Source organism: Lygodium microphyllum, chromosome 3 (assembly GCF_053477565.2).
Source record: "Lygodium microphyllum isolate KBCC chromosome 3, Lygodium_microphyllum_v1.1.10, whole genome shotgun sequence".
NCBI lineage: Eukaryota > Viridiplantae > Streptophyta > Polypodiopsida > Schizaeales > Lygodiaceae > Lygodium > Lygodium microphyllum.
In genome coordinates, this window is record NC_141137.1 from 121,043,892 (window position 1) to 121,064,096 (window position 20,205).

The 20,205-nt window shown below is 43.3% G+C and overlaps 1 protein-coding gene across 1 annotated transcript; it reads right to left on the reverse strand.

The window, feature by feature from the left end:
• Positions 1-12,252: 12,252 nt before the first annotated feature.
• Positions 12,253-17,596, reverse strand: LOC148038830 (D111/G-patch domain-containing protein). The gene is made up of 8 exons (XM_087674715.1): positions 17,131-17,596; positions 16,635-16,771; positions 15,501-16,539; positions 14,059-14,150; positions 13,844-13,918; positions 13,705-13,766; positions 13,305-13,374; positions 12,253-13,211 (listed from the first exon to the last, which is right to left on the reverse strand). The coding sequence occupies exons 1-8, from the start codon at positions 17,369-17,371 to the stop codon at positions 12,666-12,668; spliced, it is 2,262 nt and encodes a 753-aa protein (XP_087530841.1). The 5' UTR covers positions 17,372-17,596; the 3' UTR covers positions 12,253-12,665.
• Between the last annotated feature and the right edge of the window lie 2,609 nt (positions 17,597-20,205).

A 20,205-nucleotide genomic window follows, 5' to 3' on the forward strand; every position in this document is an offset into this window, starting at 1 on the left:
ACACTGACCAGGAAAAAGAGGAGAAAACAACGAAAACAACAGCAGTTGTTGCAGGTGGTTGTGGACCCCAAGAATATTGAGACGAAGAGCGCTGGAGAGCTGAGGAATAAAGCATCGAGTCCATCCATCACTGCACCAATTGATGCCTCTCCCATTAGCAGTGAAACCTCAGACATATCCGTGTGCTCTGAAAAATCAAAGCAGTCGTTACCATCAACGGCTGCTTGCAACACTCTATCCACTGACAATAGAACTCGCATTGACCAATTAAGAGTGGATACAACGCTGTCACAACAGGGTGACAAATTTATACCAGTCACATCCAAGGAGAGCCATGACACAATGACAAAGCCTCACGAGAAACATGAAAATCCCAAGAGCATAAGAAATCCTAGCATTGGCCAAACTTGCTCGTCTGGGCCTGAGCCCCTAGCAATGTTGAAACCCAGGCAAACTCCTAGAACCTTGCATGAGATGGCAACCGAGCAAGCCCTCGTTGAACATAGAAGTGCCACAGAGTGCTTAACTGAGTTGGATGCTAAGCTCAAAGTGTTCGCACGTGTCTATGTCATGGCAGACATGGGCGCATTCCCTAAAGAGCAGCTCGAAGAATACTTGCCATTTCCCTTATCCTGGGAAGAGCAAGAACATCTTGACAAGCACTATAACAAGCTCCTGTGTGAACGCATGAGACTCACCTCTGACGAGGAAGCCGACGAACTGCGCTTAACTATCACATTCAATGATGTGCTCTGTCAACCAAATCTCTTAGAGATCGAGCAACTAAAGCGACTGTCAGAGGGTCGATGTCAATTTGAACAACGTTGGTGTGAAACCTGTGTTGCAATGGCCGAACTAGGAGCCCAGATCATGACAGTCTCAGAGGACCGATTGGCCAAATGGCGGTCTCAAAGAGACCCAACCTATGTGGCACCAACTTCCCTTCGGGTGCTAACTCCATTCGGGGTACGGACTTAGCTGAAACTAGCCAAGTGAACTCTCTGTTTGATAAGGTTCTCACTGAGGAGGAGTTACATGTTGCCAGTAGACTCGGACAAGGTTCCATGCTACTCGATGTTGCAAAATATCTATCGGTATTGAGTAAGCTGCCATGAGTACTAGATGCATGTGCCATGCTCCAATACAATCCAAAGTTCTACAATTGGCTTTTACCCTCGCGATGTGACAAGGATTCGTAAATATGTACATTAATAAACAATAAATTTTGTGACCCTGTATAGACAATATCAACACATACAAGCAATGATAGTCAAGTGCAGGAAGAAGAGTTGGGTTCAACAGGCTAAGCTCCTCAAGTCCTCCTCTCACCACACATTTACAAGTTGGGTGACCGTTTCCACCTCCAGGTGGAGGGCATGCAACCCTCATTACCACCATAGGACGCCTTGACCAACATCTCTGAGGGTGTAGATAGGGTATTATCCCTTTCTGTACACCTTTCTCCCTTTCCGGTCTATCCTTTTGAGGACAAGCCTTGCCCCACTCCATGGCAACCAGTCCACGCAACTTAGCATAAGCCAAGATCTGCTAATGGCTAGAGGCAAAATGAACACCATCATGGGAGGCCATCCCCCTACAACAAACATTGCATGCCTCATCTCTCCCCTCCTCGTCATATGTGCTTGATAACCCACACTATAATCCCTTCCATGCGAATGGTTTTATCCTATATCAAGGCCTAATCCTTGGTTCGCATTTTGCAGGTCCCCCTACGAGGAAGACATGGAGTACCTAGGGCAGCTGGCTTGCAAAGATGCTCTCCGCTGTCAAAGGAAATAGGCAGCACAAGCTCCTCCGTCGGTGCGCTACGTGCCTACCCTCAAAAGGTATGCAAAGAAACGAGGTCCCAAGCGACACCGCCCCGGATGTAGGCCGAAGAAGCCCCAGGTCAGGGGAGTAGAAGCTCAAAGAAGCACACAAGGTGTGGCAACACCGGTTGTGCAAGCCCCCAACAAATGCTCGGGTACTAGGTGCTCAAAGGCAGAAAGGGCAGCTTGAGACAAGGAAGAATTCGATGCATTGTTCAAAAGCATCTTGGAAACGATTGCGGCCAGAGACTACACCATTCATGTCCCGACCGACATCTTCCCTGCCCAACCTCACAGGAGCCCCTCACCAGCAAAGCCTCACACGCCTGACCACCCGGCCTCACCTCGCCTTGTGCAAATAGAGTAGCCCCTATGATATACAAGCAACTTAACAAGCCATCCTACCATAACTTTTTGTCTTTTGATGATTAAAGGGGCAAGCCCTCCACTTGTACACATTTCCCTTACCTATCGCTAATATATGCCACGTCTTTAACAAGCACTGGAATAGGCATCGCAATCAGCATCATAGGATTTTGAAAAAGTTATATCTTGACATGATTGCATTTGTTCGTTGTACTTGACGCATGCGACTTACATATACTCTCATGAAGTGACAAGTGGATGCAGGATGACACAGGTCTTCGTGCAAACATGTTCAATGCCCAAGCCACCGCAAGACTACCAACCTCACAAAGAACCGCGACAAAGCCACGATGTCGAACGAGACAAATCACCCCTGCGAGTGCCCACATCGCACGAACCAAAGCATAGTCATGGGCTACACTCTCTTCCTGGGTCAAGCTCTACGATGGGCTCATGACGGTTGTTACCTCAATTGTACCAACATCACATGTCGCAAAGAGGTTTACAGTATCTCAAGTGTATCTCCCCATCTCAATAACTGCTTCTCTAACAACGAGGCTAGGGCACAATCATCACTGTAATATCCATTTACTGAGCCTTCAAAGCTTGACATTTCCCAACCCATTGAAAGGCTGATAGCCTCAACATATTGCAATGGTTGTACTCATGCAAAATCAAAAAAAAAAAAGAAAGAAAGAAAGAAAGAAAAAAAGCATAAGAAAAAGAAACAAAAAAGAAAACGAAAAAAGAAAAGGAGAAAAGAAAAGAACGAAACGATAAGAAGCACCCACGATCACAGCACAGCACCTAGGGGTCCTCAAATTAGGTGCGTCTAGTGACCTTGGTCGGCTGGCTCCGTCCCTCGTCCCCTAGCCCCCTAACATCACCCATAATAGTTCAGGGCACATCAAGGGCAGGACATACCTAGGGAGCTTGTCTCGCCTTTGGTTAGACCTGTCACCCTAACCCACTCACACGATTCCCTCTTGCACTCTGCCTTAATACCATTGCAATCAATTGTGGTAAGCATTGCACGAATGGCTCCTCATCACGCAGGTCCAATAGCTACCAGCTACCGGTAGTGCGATATCCCTGTGTTCAATTATGTTACGTCGTGCAGTCACAATGCAAAGGATGTCGCATACACCTTCACGTGTACTTCTTCTCAACATGGACAACTTTGCTTTATCCATACGTCGTTATGAGAAACCAGCCCGCGGTCTTCTAACTACGTAATATCTGAGTTTTCACGAGCACTCATATAATATCTGCACCAAAATATATACACGGTTTGGGTCCTCAAGTGCAGGACAGTACTCTCAGCTTGCTTAGAGTTCGACATGTCTCCCAAACTAAGTAAACTATGTCTTGTGCACGATAGAGAAGACTAGCACTACCCCTAGGGAGAGACCACTTAGGACAGGTTTTCAATTGCAGGTCTTGAAGACTACAACGACAATGTCATTCGCTCTTCATCAACACAAAAATTACTATCCTTTATCATTCGGCAAGCCCGCCAAGAATCGTCATGTGCCAGATCCCCAACAAACTGACACTTCTACTCCATCTATGCAATCCCCACAAAGAACAGCCCTACCACCAACTCCAATAGCCCTACCACCAACAACCTAGGCCCCAAATGACCTTCCTCCCCACCACTACCAACACTCCTCCATGGCAACCACAGATGTCCTTGCCACCCACGTCTTTGGTGCACACTAAAGCCTGCTACCTACGACGATGAGTGCCATGGGACTGGCACTCGTCTAGGAGGGAGGTAATGTTAACCCTCAAATGAACAAAGGTGGAAAATCCAGAAAAGCTAAAGCAGAAAACAAAGACAAACAAGGAGAAACGGAAGACAAAGACGTACAAGGAGAAAAGTCCTAAATAAGGGAGAAAGGCACACAAGGAAAAGTGCAAGTCAATACTTTAGTAAAAGAGCACAAGCGCATCATAGTTTAATTCAAGGAGCGCCGGGCTCTCACCCGTGCAATTTGTAGATGTAGACGGGCGGTGAAAAGGAAGCTAGGAAGATAGAGAGACAATGGGAAAAAGGGCCTAGGCTACGGTCGGCCATGTAAAAAAGGGGAAAAGGGGATGACCGCCCAAAAGGGATTTAGGGTTTTGATATAAAGTTGAAAAGTGAATGAGAAGCTCATTCTTGTGTGTGGCCAAAAGTGGCTCTCCTCTTCTTCTTCTTCTTCTTCTTGCTTGCTTGAGCTTGTACTTGAGAGAGGGAGTGTGAGAGTGTGAGGAAGTGAGTGTGTGAGGGTAAGGGACCGGGGAGGAGAAGCTCTCCATCTTCTCCTCTCTTCTTCTCTTCTCTTCTCTTCTCTTGTCTTGCTCGCGACAATGGAGCTTGGAGCGTGTTGAAGCTTGCACTTGGATCGTGGAGCTACCGGAGTGCACAGGAGAGGAGGTAACTCAATTGGTATGGAGGTAAGCTCACTACACTCATAGATATAGATGGCGCATCGGCTATGTGAGAGGTAGCCATTAGTGCTTGGCTTGGAATGCTTGAACAATAAGCGGTCCGTGGGTCTTGGCGGTTGAGCGAAAGCTCCCACACCAATCACCTATCAGGCAAGAGACATCTCATAGGACTAGAAGTCATGCATGTAATGGGTCTCGGGGTAAGAGAAGAGACCAAGCACAAGCAAAACTGATAGAGCAAGAAGCTCAATACATAACCATCCAAGATGCATACAAAATTGTCAAACTTGTGACAGAGATAGGTACCTGCCCCAATAGGCATATAAAATCAGCCCACTACAGACTGACTGCAGACATAAAGCTCTCAAGAGAGCAATTGCATGCAGCTATCCCACAAGCTCAAGCTCAAGTGTAAGTAAAACTGCATGTACATATCCGAATATGCCAAGAGGCTCCCACTGGAAGTAAAGTCAGATGCAAAGAGAGCAAGCAATGCTCTAGTACATCGAATACATAGTATCAGACATGCCAAATTCCAGTAGGGTACATCTAGAGTATAAATTGAAAGAAGAGAAGAATCGAAGCTTGCACTCGAGAGCAATAAAGAATAAAGTGATGGTGACAAGCGCCCGCCACTTGCAGTGTGCAATGGTGGTGACTGTCAGTGTAGTAATAAATTGGTGGCTAGGCGGAGGCGCCTTTACTCCCAACAACCTCACACTTAAAGGCGAATCTGCCCTAGTGAGGAGTGAAAAGAGAAAAAGAAAAAAGACAGTACACATGTACAATAGGATGAGGAAAGACGTCATCTTATCCCACGCCCATCAACCTCCTAAGGAAGGCAAAGCGCTCTGTAGAGAGGCTTTTCATGAGCAGATCTACAGGATTCTGGTCAGTTGAGATCTTGACAAGGTCAACAAACTTGTCCTCAACAACCCCACGTACGAAGTGATACCTCACCTCAATGTGTTTCATCTTCGCATGGAAGACCGGATTCTTGGCTAACTGAATAGCACTCATAGAATCCGAATGCAGTGTAGGAATAGCATCAACACCAAGGTCAATAACTAAACAACCCAATCAAATGGCCTTATTGCAAGCCTCAGTGGCTGCAACATACTCAGCCTCTGTAGTAGAAAGGGTCGTGCATTTCTGCACCCTGGACATCTAAGAAACACCTCCAGCATAGGTGAATACAAAGCTGGAAGTGGACTTCCTAATATCTGCATGTCCTGAATAATCAAAGTCAATATACCCCACGACTCCTGTATCCTAGCTGCCATAGCATATACACATATCTGCATTGCCCTTCAGGTACCTCATGATACCCTTCACGGCATCCCAATGCTTCATGCCAGGTGTAGCCATATAGCGTGCCACAACACCAACTGCAAAGGCAATATCTGGATGAGTGGCTATCATGGCATACATAAGACTGCCCACTGCGGATGCATAGGGAATCTTGGACATCTCGGCCCTCTGCTCATCTGTCTGCGAACAATCAGCCTGTGATACCTTCACATAAGAAGGCAATGGACAGCAATAGGCTTTACATCCTGTATGTGGAAGTGCTCAAGGACTTTATAAATGTACTCCCTCTGTGACAAGTAGAGGAGTCCCTGATGCCTATCGCGTCTAATGCGCATACCAAGTATGTGAGAGGCATGTCCCAGATCTTTCATCTCAAAGCTCTTCTTGAGTTGAGCTTTAAGAGCATCTAGCTCATCATGGGCTTTCCCTGCTATCAGCATATCATCCACATAGAGTATCAAAATCAATAAAGAATCATCACGGGCTTTCTTCGTATAAAGACACGGATCCATAGCACTCCTGCTGTAGCCCTATAATTGCATAAAGGCATCAAACTTATGATACCACTCCCTAGATGCCTACTTCAAGTCATAAAGGCTTTTCTTCAATTCGCACACTAGGTGCTCCCTGCCAGGTTCTGCAAAGCCCTTAGGCTGCTCCATATAAATCTCATCATGCAAGTCACTATGTAAAAAAGTCATCTTGACATCCACCTAGCATAAATCCAAGTCACGCTGAGCAACCAAAGCCAAGACTAAGCGCAGGGTGGTCATCTTAACCACAGGAGAAAAGACCTCATCAAAGTCCACACCATGCTCCTGTTTAAGACCCTTTGCTACTAGTCTAGCCTTGTATGCCGTCTTGGGGTGTCCATGGGTACTTTTCAGCTTGTATACCCACTTGCATGGCAAAGCCATCTTGCCCTCAGGCAAGGAAACCAAATTCCAAGTCTCATTCTTATGCAAGGAGTCTATCTCAGACTGCATAGCCCTCTCCCATGAGTGACTGTCACCCCTGCGCATAGCCTCATCATAAGTGAAAGGCTCTCCTACATCTGTAACCAAGACATAATGCATCAAGGGCTGAAATCTATCAGGTGGATGTTTGTCTCTAGTAGACCGTCTCACGGCAGGCTCTGATGCCTGCCCAGCTGCCTGTTCAGCACCTTGACCATGAGCATCTACTGCGGTTGCAACCAGCTGTGCGGGAGCCCTCGGCTCCTCCTGAAATATGACCTTGCAGATCTCAATAACTCTCTCAGGCTGCCTATGCATCTTGTCTTGATAGAGGACTACATCATGACTGCGGATGACTTTCCGCGCCTATGGATCCCAGACATGGTAACCCATCTCGTCTGCATCTCCATAACCAAGGAAAATGCATTTGACACTCTTAGGATCCAGCTTACTTCTCTTGTCCCTGGGCACATGGCAAAATGCCTCACATCCAAAGACACGGAGATGCGCATAAGAGGGAGGTTTTCCAGTCCATATCTCCTTGGCAACCTGGAAATCCAAACCACTAGAAGGTGATCTATTTATGCCATGCACAGTTATACTGACTGCCTCAGCCCAAAAGCTCTGTGGTAGGCCTGCATTACTAAGCATACTGCGTACACGCTCCTGGATGGTTCTATTCATCCGCTCAGCCAAACCATTCTTGGGGGGGGGGGGGGGGGGGGGGTGGTTTGTAGGGAGCGATCAACTGACGCTTAATACCCCTCTCATCACATAACTGCTCAAAAGCACGTGAGACATACTCACCCCCATTATCTGTCCTTAGGCATTTTAGCCTATAACTAGGCTGGTTCTCAACCAATGGAAGCCATCTCTGAAACACAACCAAGACATCAGATTTCAGCTTAATGGGATAACCCCAAAATTTCCGTGAAAAATCATCTATGAAAGTAACAAAATACTTTGCACCACCCATAGACTGAGAAGGCATGGACCCACAGACATCCGAATGTACCAATGCCAAGGGCTCACTCATGCGTGGTCTACCAGGCTTCTTATGCGTAGACCTAGTATGCCTGTCATAAAGACAATGCTCACATGAATCAAAACATGCATAATCAAGGGGCGGTAAGTACTGCAAACCAGAAAGCATTTTCATTCCCTTCAAAGATATATGACCCAAACGGGCATGCGAAAGAGATACATATGGGATAGAACTCACAGACAAAGCATGATCAAGGGAAGAAGCGGATAAAATCAAGGGATAGAGGCTGCCAGCCTTGGCACCTCTCGCAATCACAAGTCTGCCACGAGTGATCTTCCATACAGAGTCTCCAAAAGATACATGATAACCTGCGTCATCAAGCTATCCAGCTGACGTGAGATGACGTGTCAAAACAGGTACATGGCGTACATCTTGCATAACAAAACTGCTGCCAGAAGAAAACTGCAGCCTAACATCACCAAGGCCCACAATGCCAAGAGAGCTGTCATCACCCAAGCACACAGAACCCGAAACAGTACGGTATGAATGAAACCACTCTCGGTAAGGTGTCACATGAAAGGACGCACCTAAGTCCAAGAGCCAACACTATGCATACATAGAGTGTATCTCTGTCATCTATGAAGCACTAGAAGAAGCTGTAAGGATACAATTATCATCGTCAACATCCTCAGGCTACATAACATTGATCTCTTCAATTTTAACACTGGACTTTGCAGGCACTATGCTACGATCAGAAGACTTATCATGCACTTTGTCTTTCCCCTTATCTTTGCGCCTTTCATTGCGCAGTTCATGGCATTGTGGCCTAATATGGCCCTTTTTCCCACAATGGTGACAAGTAACATCTACATTCCTGCCACTGGATTTGCTACGTGACTTTCCATGAGACTTGGACCGAGATTTCTGAGAATCCTGTCCACGGCCACTGCCACTGCCATGCTTTCCATATCCATCATTCATGCCTCTAACTGTCATAGCATGCGACACACGAGAGGCATTCAAATTCTTACGGTTAACCTCTTCCTGCAGAAGAGCACTCTCAACATCAGATAATTTCAAGGTAGCAGTAGAGGCACATAATGCAGTGCGAAATACATCCCATGACTCATTAAGAGTACCAAGCAAGAAAAGAGGAGTGACATCCTCTGCAAAAGTGATGTCTTGTGAAGTCAAGTTCTTAAGTATAGCATGGAACTGGCTCAAGTGAGCAGACATGGTCACATTCTCCTTCATGCGCAAATCCATAAGCTGCTTCAGCCAATACATCTGACTCACTGGACTTTTCTTGTCATAGAGATTCTTGATTTTATCCTACAACCGCCATGCACTGTTTTTCCTCAAATACATTGTAATGAACATGTTCTGTGAGAGATAATACAATAGTGGACTTGCATAACTCATCAATCTCATTCCTCATCTGGCATAGTTACAGGCGACTGCCTCAATAGTTTGATCTGCGATTTCTGCACCAATACCTACCAAATCTAGCTCTTTCAAAAAGAGTAATTCGTACCATCAAGCTTAATGATGTTGAAAATAGCATGATCAGTGGACAAACTCGTCATAATGTAGACTGAAAGACTGCAGAGAGTTCAAAACTGCTTGCTGTTTACCACAGAAAATGACCAAAAAATCACCAAAATCGAGAGAAAATGGCGAGAAAAGTGTAATCAAAGCCGCTGCCCACCAAGTACTAGTGAAAGTACATCATTTCAGAATATTTCAATATGAAAAATCCATGTCAGTCCGGAGTTATATGCTTGCTGTAATAAATGACAGCAAGGTACTGTGAGAGTCAATTGCTGATCAAATCACTGCACCAAGTCAATAAATGACAGCCAAGACATGACCAGCCATAAACGGACATAAATCAGCATCAAACAGTCATCAAGACCCTTAGCAAACACCCAAACATGTCACCAAAGCATCCATCAGTGAGTAGGCATACCCCTTGGACAGTAGGGCAAAGTATACATAACATGGGCAAGACCTGACACCAGTAGGTGTATGCTCACAAGAGTGCAAAGCCCAAGCTCAGGTCAAAAGCAACTCCAAGATATCAGTGCATGAACCATGAAATATTTAAGTGTAAGATCTCAGCCTTTCATAGAGAAGGCTAGCATAGCTTTGAACAAAAAAATGTTAAACAAACACAGAAAAAAAAGGAAGCAATAGATACCCTATTGAACGGCACCAAGAAGCTAAGCATCATAAAGACATGGTTTTCCCAACATCTTTCACATTACATAAATTCATTGAATTGGGAGATGTTGCAAGCATAAATTTAGAAATTGCAACATGCATAATAAGGACAGAGGATTCCCCATGCTCTATCGCCATGCAAAAGGCTAATCAATATAAGAAAACTCGACAATTTATATATATATATATATATATATATATATATATATATATATATATATATATATATATATATATATATATATATATATATATATATATATATATATATGCAATTAACATGAAGGGGACGAAATCGACACAACATATGCAAGTTCGAGGCACACAAGATAGACATGAAAAAAAAGGTTAATTATAAGATACCCTCTGAAATTATGGAAAAAAAAAAGCTCGAGGCACACAACATATACACTCACATAGTGATAAGTCTTTTCACATGATGCAAAATGAAAATTATTCGAATCGAATCACTAAGGAAAAACACAAAATCATGTAGCTTTCTACAACACCTCAAGGTACACAAGGGTTGCTTCGGAATGAGAGTTCTCACTCCAATCTTCTAACAAAACCTTCATGGAATTGACAAATCTTACTCAACTAAAAGCAACATACAGTTGCCCATGAGAGAATACCGATGTCTTGAGGTATAAACCTAAGAGGGTCAATGTTTGTCCCTAAGACTTGTTTTAATAGTCATATTGAAAGCTAGCCTAATAGGAACAATCTTCTACGCATGACAAAGAGCAACCCTACTGACATCGAGATAAGGATTATCCTAGGAATGAAGATAGTAACACCAACATTAGTTTCAACGATAATTTCATCCTTAAAACACTTTTCTATGAAACTATTTGCATATCAATCTTGTACTATTGCAAAGATCCATAGCAAGATTCAAGTTTCTTAGTAGTATCACTAGCACGTTTTTTTTCAAGTCCAAACAATGTGGAGAAAAACCACCTCCCAAATCTATAGATTTCAAATACTCACTTGAGTAAAAGAATGAATTTACATGTCTCGACTATAGAATCAACAACATAATTTATATGACAATCCCTTGGCATGTCACACAAGGCAACAATGTTTAACACATCAAAATCTTTGTTTTAAGAGGCCAAACTGGCTCATCCTTTCAAAAAAGATGCATGGTCTTGCTCACAATGGATGTCCATGTAAACATGTGAAATGAGACCGTCCATGGTTGCATCTTGCAAAACGATATGTGCTAGAATAGCAACACAATTACTACCATCCAAATGATTGTGACCATCACCAATAGAGAAAATCTATTCAACAAAACCATGATTCTCATCTTGCATGGAAACTTGCATATTTTGAGACAAACATAAAACATGCATATGATTCAACAGAGGAGAATAACAAAGAGTTGCATCAATCATCTCCTCACAACTACCCTTTGGCACCATTGGCAAGATCTAACGGAAGACTCCACCAAAGAGAATGATTTTTTCTCCAAAAGGCATGTCACATTCCATTATATCCCTCAATGTTCTATCCAATGTCTCTAGAAAGCGTGTTGATGCATCATTGGTGCCTTATCCAATAATAAGGCATGTAACCCTCAACAATTCTGCAAGCTAGCACTGCACCGGAATGTTGCATGACAAAGTACTCGAGCTCAGGGGGAATCTTAAACCTTGAGTGCATAGTACACCCGTAACAACACAACAATCCCAAACGAGCACATCTTTTCCCTCACCTCTCAATTTTGCAAGGTAAAATTTGGAATACATCTTGTAGCAGCATGGGCGATGTTTGGCCCAATTTGATGGAATGCCTGAAATTGATAGACCTTTGGTCTCAGATTCAGGTAATCCTTTGATTCACAAGGAACGAGATGTTGACACTGTTAACCAACAAAATATTGCATTTTTAATGAATCCAATTTGAACTAGTGTCAAATAAGGGCATACTTGGTCATGCTTAAAGCTGTCACCTCCTTACGTAAAACTGTTTTCTTTTTGGGTGGGCCAAGTGGATCAAGAAAAACATATTTGTACATCTAAAAACCAAAGGCTTTGCACAAAAGATTCCCTTCACAGATACCTGAACTATAATCAACTCTAAGCCATGTGTGAAATAAAGTCATCTATTCTTAATATAAGCTGACAGCAGGTATATGCCTTATGTGTCTTGCAGTAAGGAAAACCAGCCCTGCACAAGTTGCCTGGCCCATGTATATACCCCGCATAATCCTTGAAAACACCCTACACAAGTTTACTAAACATACACCTTAATTTCCATTGCTAGAAGTAAACTCAGACAACTGTGACCCATTCCTCTAGCCCCTCAAACATCCAAAATAAAGCTTCAAATGTAACTTATCCACCTTTATTTGATCAGACATGTTATTAGGCCCAGGTGGATTGACCCTTCGGCCATCAAATCTGTTACATTAGTGTATTTTTTTCAGAATATGTTAGAACTTGGAGCTGCCTGCAGAACTGAGTAATGGAAGCTTTCCTTCCAGACAAGGAGCAAGGCTACAAGTCAAAGGAATACATTTGTACAGTATGTACAACAGATGAGAGACACATGTCAGGCTCCCAATCCAAGTGACTTGGGCCTTTTGATGGCTTCAAGGGGTCGAGCAATTCCTTGACTATCTTTGCCTAACCCTGAACCTTCTACAAACCCCATTTTGGCCAGCATCCGTGATCCAAACCCTTTCGTATGTGCTTCAAACTGCCCAATCATGCAAGAGTTTCCAGAATGCTTCTCCCTTCTCAATTCTCCAACAATCAACTGTGGAGTATTTATAGTATCTCCCAATTCACAGTCATTATCCACAGATTCAGTGGGTTGTTCAATGGTAACATCAACTTCTGATTGTATAACACCACTGGAAATGAAAGATAAAGGTTGGTTTGCATAATTGGTAGATCTTTGGCTCTTTTTCCCAGTAGACTTCTTCAATAAGGAAGGCACTGGAACTCGTTTAGCATTTGAAGCTCTTTTCAAGCTTTGCATAGCCTGTATACTTGCCCTTCTGGATTTGGCTGCCATGCGTCTCCGTTCACCACTTTCAAAAAACATACTACCCTTTTTCAGATCTTCCACCTCATGGTCATGTAGGCCTAGCATCTGTAAAATAAATTGTAATTAGAACTGGCCTAGCTTTTTAGTCTTCTATGTGTGACCCAGACCACCCTAAAGAGAAATGAAGATGGAACTCACATTGAACATACGTTCCTTGTCCTTATGGGAAGGAAGGCATGTATGTGCTGTGCGTGAAACCATCACAAACCTGTATCAACAGCAAAAGAATAGAGAAGAGGTGAGGAAAGGTCTGATAAAAATGTGCATTGAAAATTTCTTGAACAAGCTAAGGGTAAAAAGCTCCTCCAGAAGAACAGCCCTGATAAGCTCTTCTTTACCAGAGCACCACAGAATGTTGCTGCCCAAGTGACACACAAATTTCTTAATCAAGTTAAGGGTAAAAGTTTCTCTAAAGGAACAGTGCACCATGCGAGGCCCAATTTCATATGGCATATAAATTCATGCCTTCAGCATTAAACTCATAGTATTACAAGTGAACCAAACATTCAGATAGTAACATAAAGGTCGGAGCTCAGACCTGCGCTTGCCAGACTTTTGACTCCCACTTTTGAGGCGGTAAATTGAAGCCAACTTCTGGACCTGTGAACACATGCTCAAATTATGACAACCGACAGTAGTGCAAATTAAGGATTACAAAATAAGTGGAAAAAGCATACCTGCAAACAATCTTTCTTTTCCATTGGTTCAAAAGCATACATGTCAACTTCCTTCAGCACAATATCTTCTAGCTTCTGTACAAACCAATCACAAGAATTAACTTTCACAGCTACAAGTCAGTGTGGTGTCCATGTACCACATTCGGGGGCCACCACCACTTCACCATCTCTTACACATCATGAATATGGATGAATGTATTGCAACACATGATCACCTTGTTCACTACAGTCAAATCAAAACCACGCATCAATGCCCTTTGCCGACGCTTTAGAGCTACAAGTTCTTTCTGCTGCCTTTTTTTACTGCCTGCACATAATTTGAGCACACTGTAAACTCAAGGAAAATGCAATATCAACATCCTGATACATCTAACCATACATTCACTGCCAACACAACCAAGTACCAACAATTCTGGTCAAAAGTGCAAACAGCTTTGTAGCATATCCTTACAATATTGACTGAAAATGGGCAAAACTGGAAGGAGCCTAACAAGTCCTCAACTTACAGACTGAAACCAAAATACAATATGTACCAGGAACCAAAGACATCCTCATTATAAGGTTCAGTTTTTGTTGTCCCATAACCCTTCACACCATTTAGCTAGTAAAAAGTGAAGCCATATAAAGTGGAAGGGCTTCTTTGAGAGAAATTTAGCACTGCCTTCTTAGGGTTACATCTTCCCACTATTTTTCCAAAAAGTCTGAATGTCTAGACCAAACAGAACACACCACGAGTTTTCATTTGAATGTGCATGAAGTTGTACTTTTCATGCATTGAAGTCTCAAAACTTCCAGTTCTAAAAGTCGTCCTGGTATGTTGCAGCTAACCTTTTTCGGAGATGTTCAATAGAAGGCATTGAAAAAGGTAGATTTATAACGGCAAGCATTGTTGGATGTCATTCAGCTTGAACTATTCCCTTACAATATCACATGTATAGAAATGCCTGATTATTATGCTGATTGATTTTCCACATGTAGGAGATGTAAAAGGTAGATGCCTGGATGAGATATTATTACACTGACCAGTTTTCCAGATGTAGGAGATGTAAAAGTGGATGCCTAGATGGGCCCGGATGGGAGGCTTTGCTCACCTAGGCAAGTAGCTTCAGATGTTACCCTTCCTAGGTTTGTCAGAATGAAGCTGCCTTACTGTGACAGCGTTAATACTGAGATTTTGATGCATCTCCACATTACACCACATCTTCAAAGCAAAAGCACATCTTTCAACTGAGCAAGCACAAGCCAAACATTCATTCCTTGCAAGCTTTCTAGGAATACCAGAAAAAATCTTTAATCCTATATAAGAAGTGACAAAATGACACATCAGAATAGCACTGCATCACTGTATCATCAAAAACCTCCAAGAAAGATAGGGTTCAATTTGTTTCAAACAACAGACTCTGTTTTCATTCACTACTTCAACTACTGTCAACCAATAGCACTTCAATTACTGTCAACTAATAGAAATAGAATGTTTTCATTTCAGATCACTGCAATAAGATCTACAAATGAGAAGGCACAAATCACAAGGCACAACAGACTGGGATGTTATCATTTTCATTATCAATTGAATTGAAAAGAATACTTTCTGGCATTTTCAATTATGCCTATGTGCTAGTTCAACAATTAAACCTTCCAAAAGTTTTTCAGTACTTACCAGAAGTTCCATTTCTCACTTTCTGTTCTGTACAAGAATGGCGTTGAGATGCATGTCTCTTCAATTGCTGTCCGGCAACAACCGCTTTCACATTCTCAATCCCACACACCACATCATCATCATCATCATCATCACTACTGCAATCAAGCCTCAGATTGTCAAATTTGACTTCTTGTTTTGCTGCTCTTTCCTCAACACTTGAACTTTCTGATTCATCTTCAAACGAATCTCCTGAAGAACATTCAAAGATAAGTTGTTCTTGTAGATCTTCTAAAGAATCAGATCCATCATCTGATTCCACCACTTTATCATCTGGTATGGAGCTACTCTCTGAAGCACTCAAACATGCTCCTATATTTTCAACAGGCACTTGATTAAGACCAGCAGTTTGAAGAAGCCAGTCTGTGTTCAAAAAGTCGCTTCCACCACTTTCCATGTAATCTCTTACAATATCTTCTTCGATATCATAGCTGCTACAATCATGTTCATCTGATTCTCTGGAAAGACTAGCAGATAGAGTCGCCTGCCTATTCTTTAATTTCTTAACATTTTGAGCTCGCCTCCTGCGGTTGAACGGGGCCAATGAGATATAGTCCTCTTCTCCTGACTGACTACAGTCATCTTGCTGGCACACCTCTTCACTATCATCTCCATAGATTCTAACACCCCCAATACATAAAAATCCCCTCTCTACACTACTAGCTACATATTGTGATTTCTTTTGCTTTGCAGACATGTTTGAATCCTTGCCAAAACCTCTACCATGACTTTGCCTTCTGCTGTTACGTGGCTTTCCACTCATTGACTGATGTAGAGAAACCTCTGACTTTCCTCCACCTGAACCTGACAAATCTGCTTTCGGCATGCAAACATCAGCCTCCTTGTTTATCTTGACTTTCCTGGATTTGAAGGCCAGATTTGGAGTTGCAAAATCAGTAGATCCAAGCCCTGGACGTGTTTCTGCCCCATCTCCCATGACAATATTAGCTGCTGGTGTCAATTTTGATTCAGAAACGACAGGAGACCCAGCATCCACACCCTGAAAAAGCCATGTTACCTTCGAGTGAGATTAACAGTTGCAATTTAAACACCTGAACCCATAAAGCCTTATGAGGAATTTTAAATGAAACCTACATCCTCAACATTGAGTTTGCCATAGTGTGAAAGCTGCACATCAGGATACATGTATGGAACAGCTCTATTCATGCAAGCATCTTGCCTCCCCTTTGTTTTTGATAACTTGTCTTGTGAGCCTTTTGGCCTGTGAAAGTCTGCATTAACAGCTCCATCATTGAATTTGAAGGAAATGGTCTGTGTTGCTCCTTAATAAACAGTTTATCACAACCATACGACCGTACAAACCTATAGAAAATAGGTTGCTCGTTCATAAATAATCTTATGTCATACATACATAACTGTACAAGCAGTATATTCCTGATAGTCTCCCACAAACATAGAATCCAAAATAAGACTCAATATTTGAATTCCTGTATTTTAACATGCTAGCCATTTCATAATACTGAAATGAAAGCAAAGAAATGACTCAAAGATGGTACACACAATATTCCCTTAAGACACACAGCAAGACCATGTACAATTGCAACTTGAAAGGACGGAAGAACCTTCTCACCTGGAGATATGGCAGGGACAGGGGATTGCCAGTCAGCGAGAGCCTGGCCACGGACAAATATCAAATGCCCTCCTCGTCCCCGGGCTCTGTGTGACCCTCCTCTGCTGTTGCCCTGTTGTGCTGCTCCCTGGGCATGGGTGTCCCTTCTTCCTCCGTCACCGCCTGTGCTGCCATTGTAGGAAGATGGAGATTGCCTGCCGCCCCTGCCTCTGCGCCTTTTTTGGTTGCTACTGCGAGACATTGCTAGCCCTGCAATCGACTGATGGATCTGTTGCGGGACTTCTTCTTCTTCTTCTTCTTCTTCTTCTTCTTCTCCAAAGGATATCTTGCCCGCCCCTCTCTGCGTTTAGTCGGCCTCTCCTCTCTCTTGAGGAGAGCGCCTTCTGTCGGTAAAATTTTGGCGAACAGGCAATTGGCAAACGTGAGTGAGAGTAAATGCCCATTTCTCTGATTGGATGCCAACTTATCCTTGGCCGTGAGACATGGGCGCTTATGCCATCTATTGTCTACCACATGAAGACCATGAAGAGAATTTTCTTTTAAATAGGAAATCGATTTATATCGAACTAGGTTGATACCTGTAGCTTAGTAAAGGAATTTGAAGTTCTATATGCAGTTCTTGCATGTTTGTTATGTAGTAGTTTTTTTTATGGTTTAGACATACGTTGTGTTTCAAAGCAAAGTACGTTTGTAGATAAGCTTTTGCATTGTTTAAATACGTGAAGGATGTCGAAAGGAGAATATGTATACATATGTAGTTCGAGTCACTAATCGTGATTTTGAATGTTCACATTTCTATAGGTTTGGAAAGCCCTGAACCTCCAGAGGACTTCCCGAACCTACCCTCTTTTCCAAACCTTCTTTTTTCAATCAAAACCCCTTCCCCTCCCCTCTCTCTCACGTGTAATCTCTCGTTTTCTCTTTGTTGGGGGTAAAGGCGCCTCTGCCTAGCCGCCCGTGTATTACTACACCTGACAATCACCGCCACTGCACACTGCAGGTGGCGGACGCCCGTCACCGTCACTTTATTCTTTATTCTTTTAGTGATAGTTTGAATAAAGGAAGGCTCGGTCATACATTGTGACTGTTGGAGTTCCCGTTTCTAGTCTCTCCCTTTCTTGCTCTTGCTCTCCCACCATAGCTCTCGAGTCCAACCTTCGATCCGTCGCTCCCTTTCAGCTGGTATCAGATCTTTGCTTTCCAACTCTCAAGCTTGGTTCGTGGCATTCTTAGCATCCCATCAACTCCCTACTTGCATTGGGTCTCCTTCCCAGCAGCCATATCCGACTCCTTCAAGCTCCCGTCACTCCCCTCGGCTTCCCGAGCATCTTCCTGTCATTGTTGGGCACCTTTAGGGCATTACATCAGAGGTATTTGGTCATTTTCTTCAGGGTTTACTTCCGTTCTCAGGTCTCACATGCTGTAAACAAGATCGGGGCATCCACCATTGAAGCTCCCTTGCTTCATACCTCACTTGCCTTTGAACAAGACTTGTTGGAGCTTGTTTGAGGCCTTACTTGGCTTTAACCAGACCCCTCCAAAGCTTGGCCACCATTTTTTGCAGCCCCACGACCAGCATTTATAGTTGGCGGAATCATGCAGCCCTCCCATATGTGTCTTCAACATTGACAGTCGCAACAGCAGCTCTCCCCCTCTATTGGCACTTGGAAAGGCTCCATTTCGGGCATATGAACATGCTTTGATGCTTGGTTTTGATGGTTGATGTGTTGGCATAGCATTTGGACTGATTTAACACTGTTTTGGGACTATTATAATAGTCCACAGGCAGTTTATGACAGTGTTACACTAACATTTGATGCTATAGCTTGTTTGGCATTGTCATTTGATGCCCAGTTGGTCCCGTTTGATGCCCGGACGTTAGGGGAATGTATGCCTATTGTTTGGCAACCATTTGAAGCTGATTTTGGTGTTGAGATTCTTAGTTTTGAACAATAAATCACTGCTGTACGCCAATAGCGGTTTCATTCATACCGTAATATTTCGAGTTCTATGCGCTTGGGTGATGACAACTCTCTTGATATTATGGACATTGGTGTTGTTAGGCTGCAGTTTCCTTCTGGCAACAATTTTGTTATGCAGGATGTACATCATGTACCTGCTTTGACACGCAGTCTCATGTCAGCTGGACAGCTTGATAACGTAGGATATCATGTATGTTTTGGAGACTCTGTATTGAAGATCACTCATGGCAGACTTGTGATTGCGAGAGGCGCCAAGGCTGGCAGTCTCTACCCCTTGATTGTATCAACTTCTTCCCTTGATCATATTTTGTCTATGGGTTCTATCCCACATGTATCTCTTTGGCATGCCCGTTTGGGCCATATGTCTTTGAAGGGAATGAAAATGCTTTCTGGTTTGCAGTACTTACCGCCCCTTGATTATGCATGTTTTGATTCATGTGAGCATTGTCTTTATGGCAGGCAGACTAGGTCTATGCATAAGAAGTTTGGTAGGCCACGCATGAGTGAGCCCTTGGCATTGGTACATTCGAATGTCTGTGGGCCCATGCCTTGTCAGTCTATGGGTGGTGCAAAGTATTTTGTTACGTTCACAGATGATTTTTCACGAAAAGTTTGGGCTTATCCCATTAAGCTAAAATCCGATGTCTTGGTTGTGTTTCAGAGATGGCTTGCATTGGTTGAGAACCAATCTGGGTATAGGCTAAAATGCCTAAGGACAGATAATGGGGGTGAGTATGTCTCACGTGCTTTTGATCAGTTATGTGATGAGAGGGGTATTAAGCATCAGTTGACCACCCCCTACACCTCCCCCCAAAATGGTTTGGCTGAGCGGATGAATAGAACCATCTAGGAGCGTGTACGCAGTATGCTTAGCCATGCAGGCCTACCACAGAGCTTTTGGGCTGAGGCAGTTAGTACAGTTGTGCATGTCATAAATAGATCACCCTCTAGTGGTTTGGATTTCCAGGTTGCAAAGGAGGTATGGACTGGAAAACCTCCCTCTTATGCGCATCTCCGTGTCTTTGGATGTGAGGCATTTTGCAATGTGCCCAGGGACAAGAGAAGTAAGCTGGATCCCAAGAGTGTCAAATGC

Bases quoted from the DNA above. Each gene is read 5' to 3' on its own strand.
- LOC148038830 (XM_087674715.1), bottom strand. From the start codon at position 17,371: ATGTCTCGCAGTAGCAACCAAAAAAGGCGCAGAGGCAGGGGCGGCAGG. The intron at 16,772-17,130 runs GTGAGAAGGTTC...CTGTTAATGCAG, and splicing joins TGTCCCTGCCATATCTCCAG to ACTTTCACAGGCCAAAAGGC. The intron at 13,919-14,058 runs GTGATCATGTGT...TGGTTTGTACAG, and splicing joins ATTTGACTGTAGTGAACAAG to AAGCTAGAAGATATTGTGCT.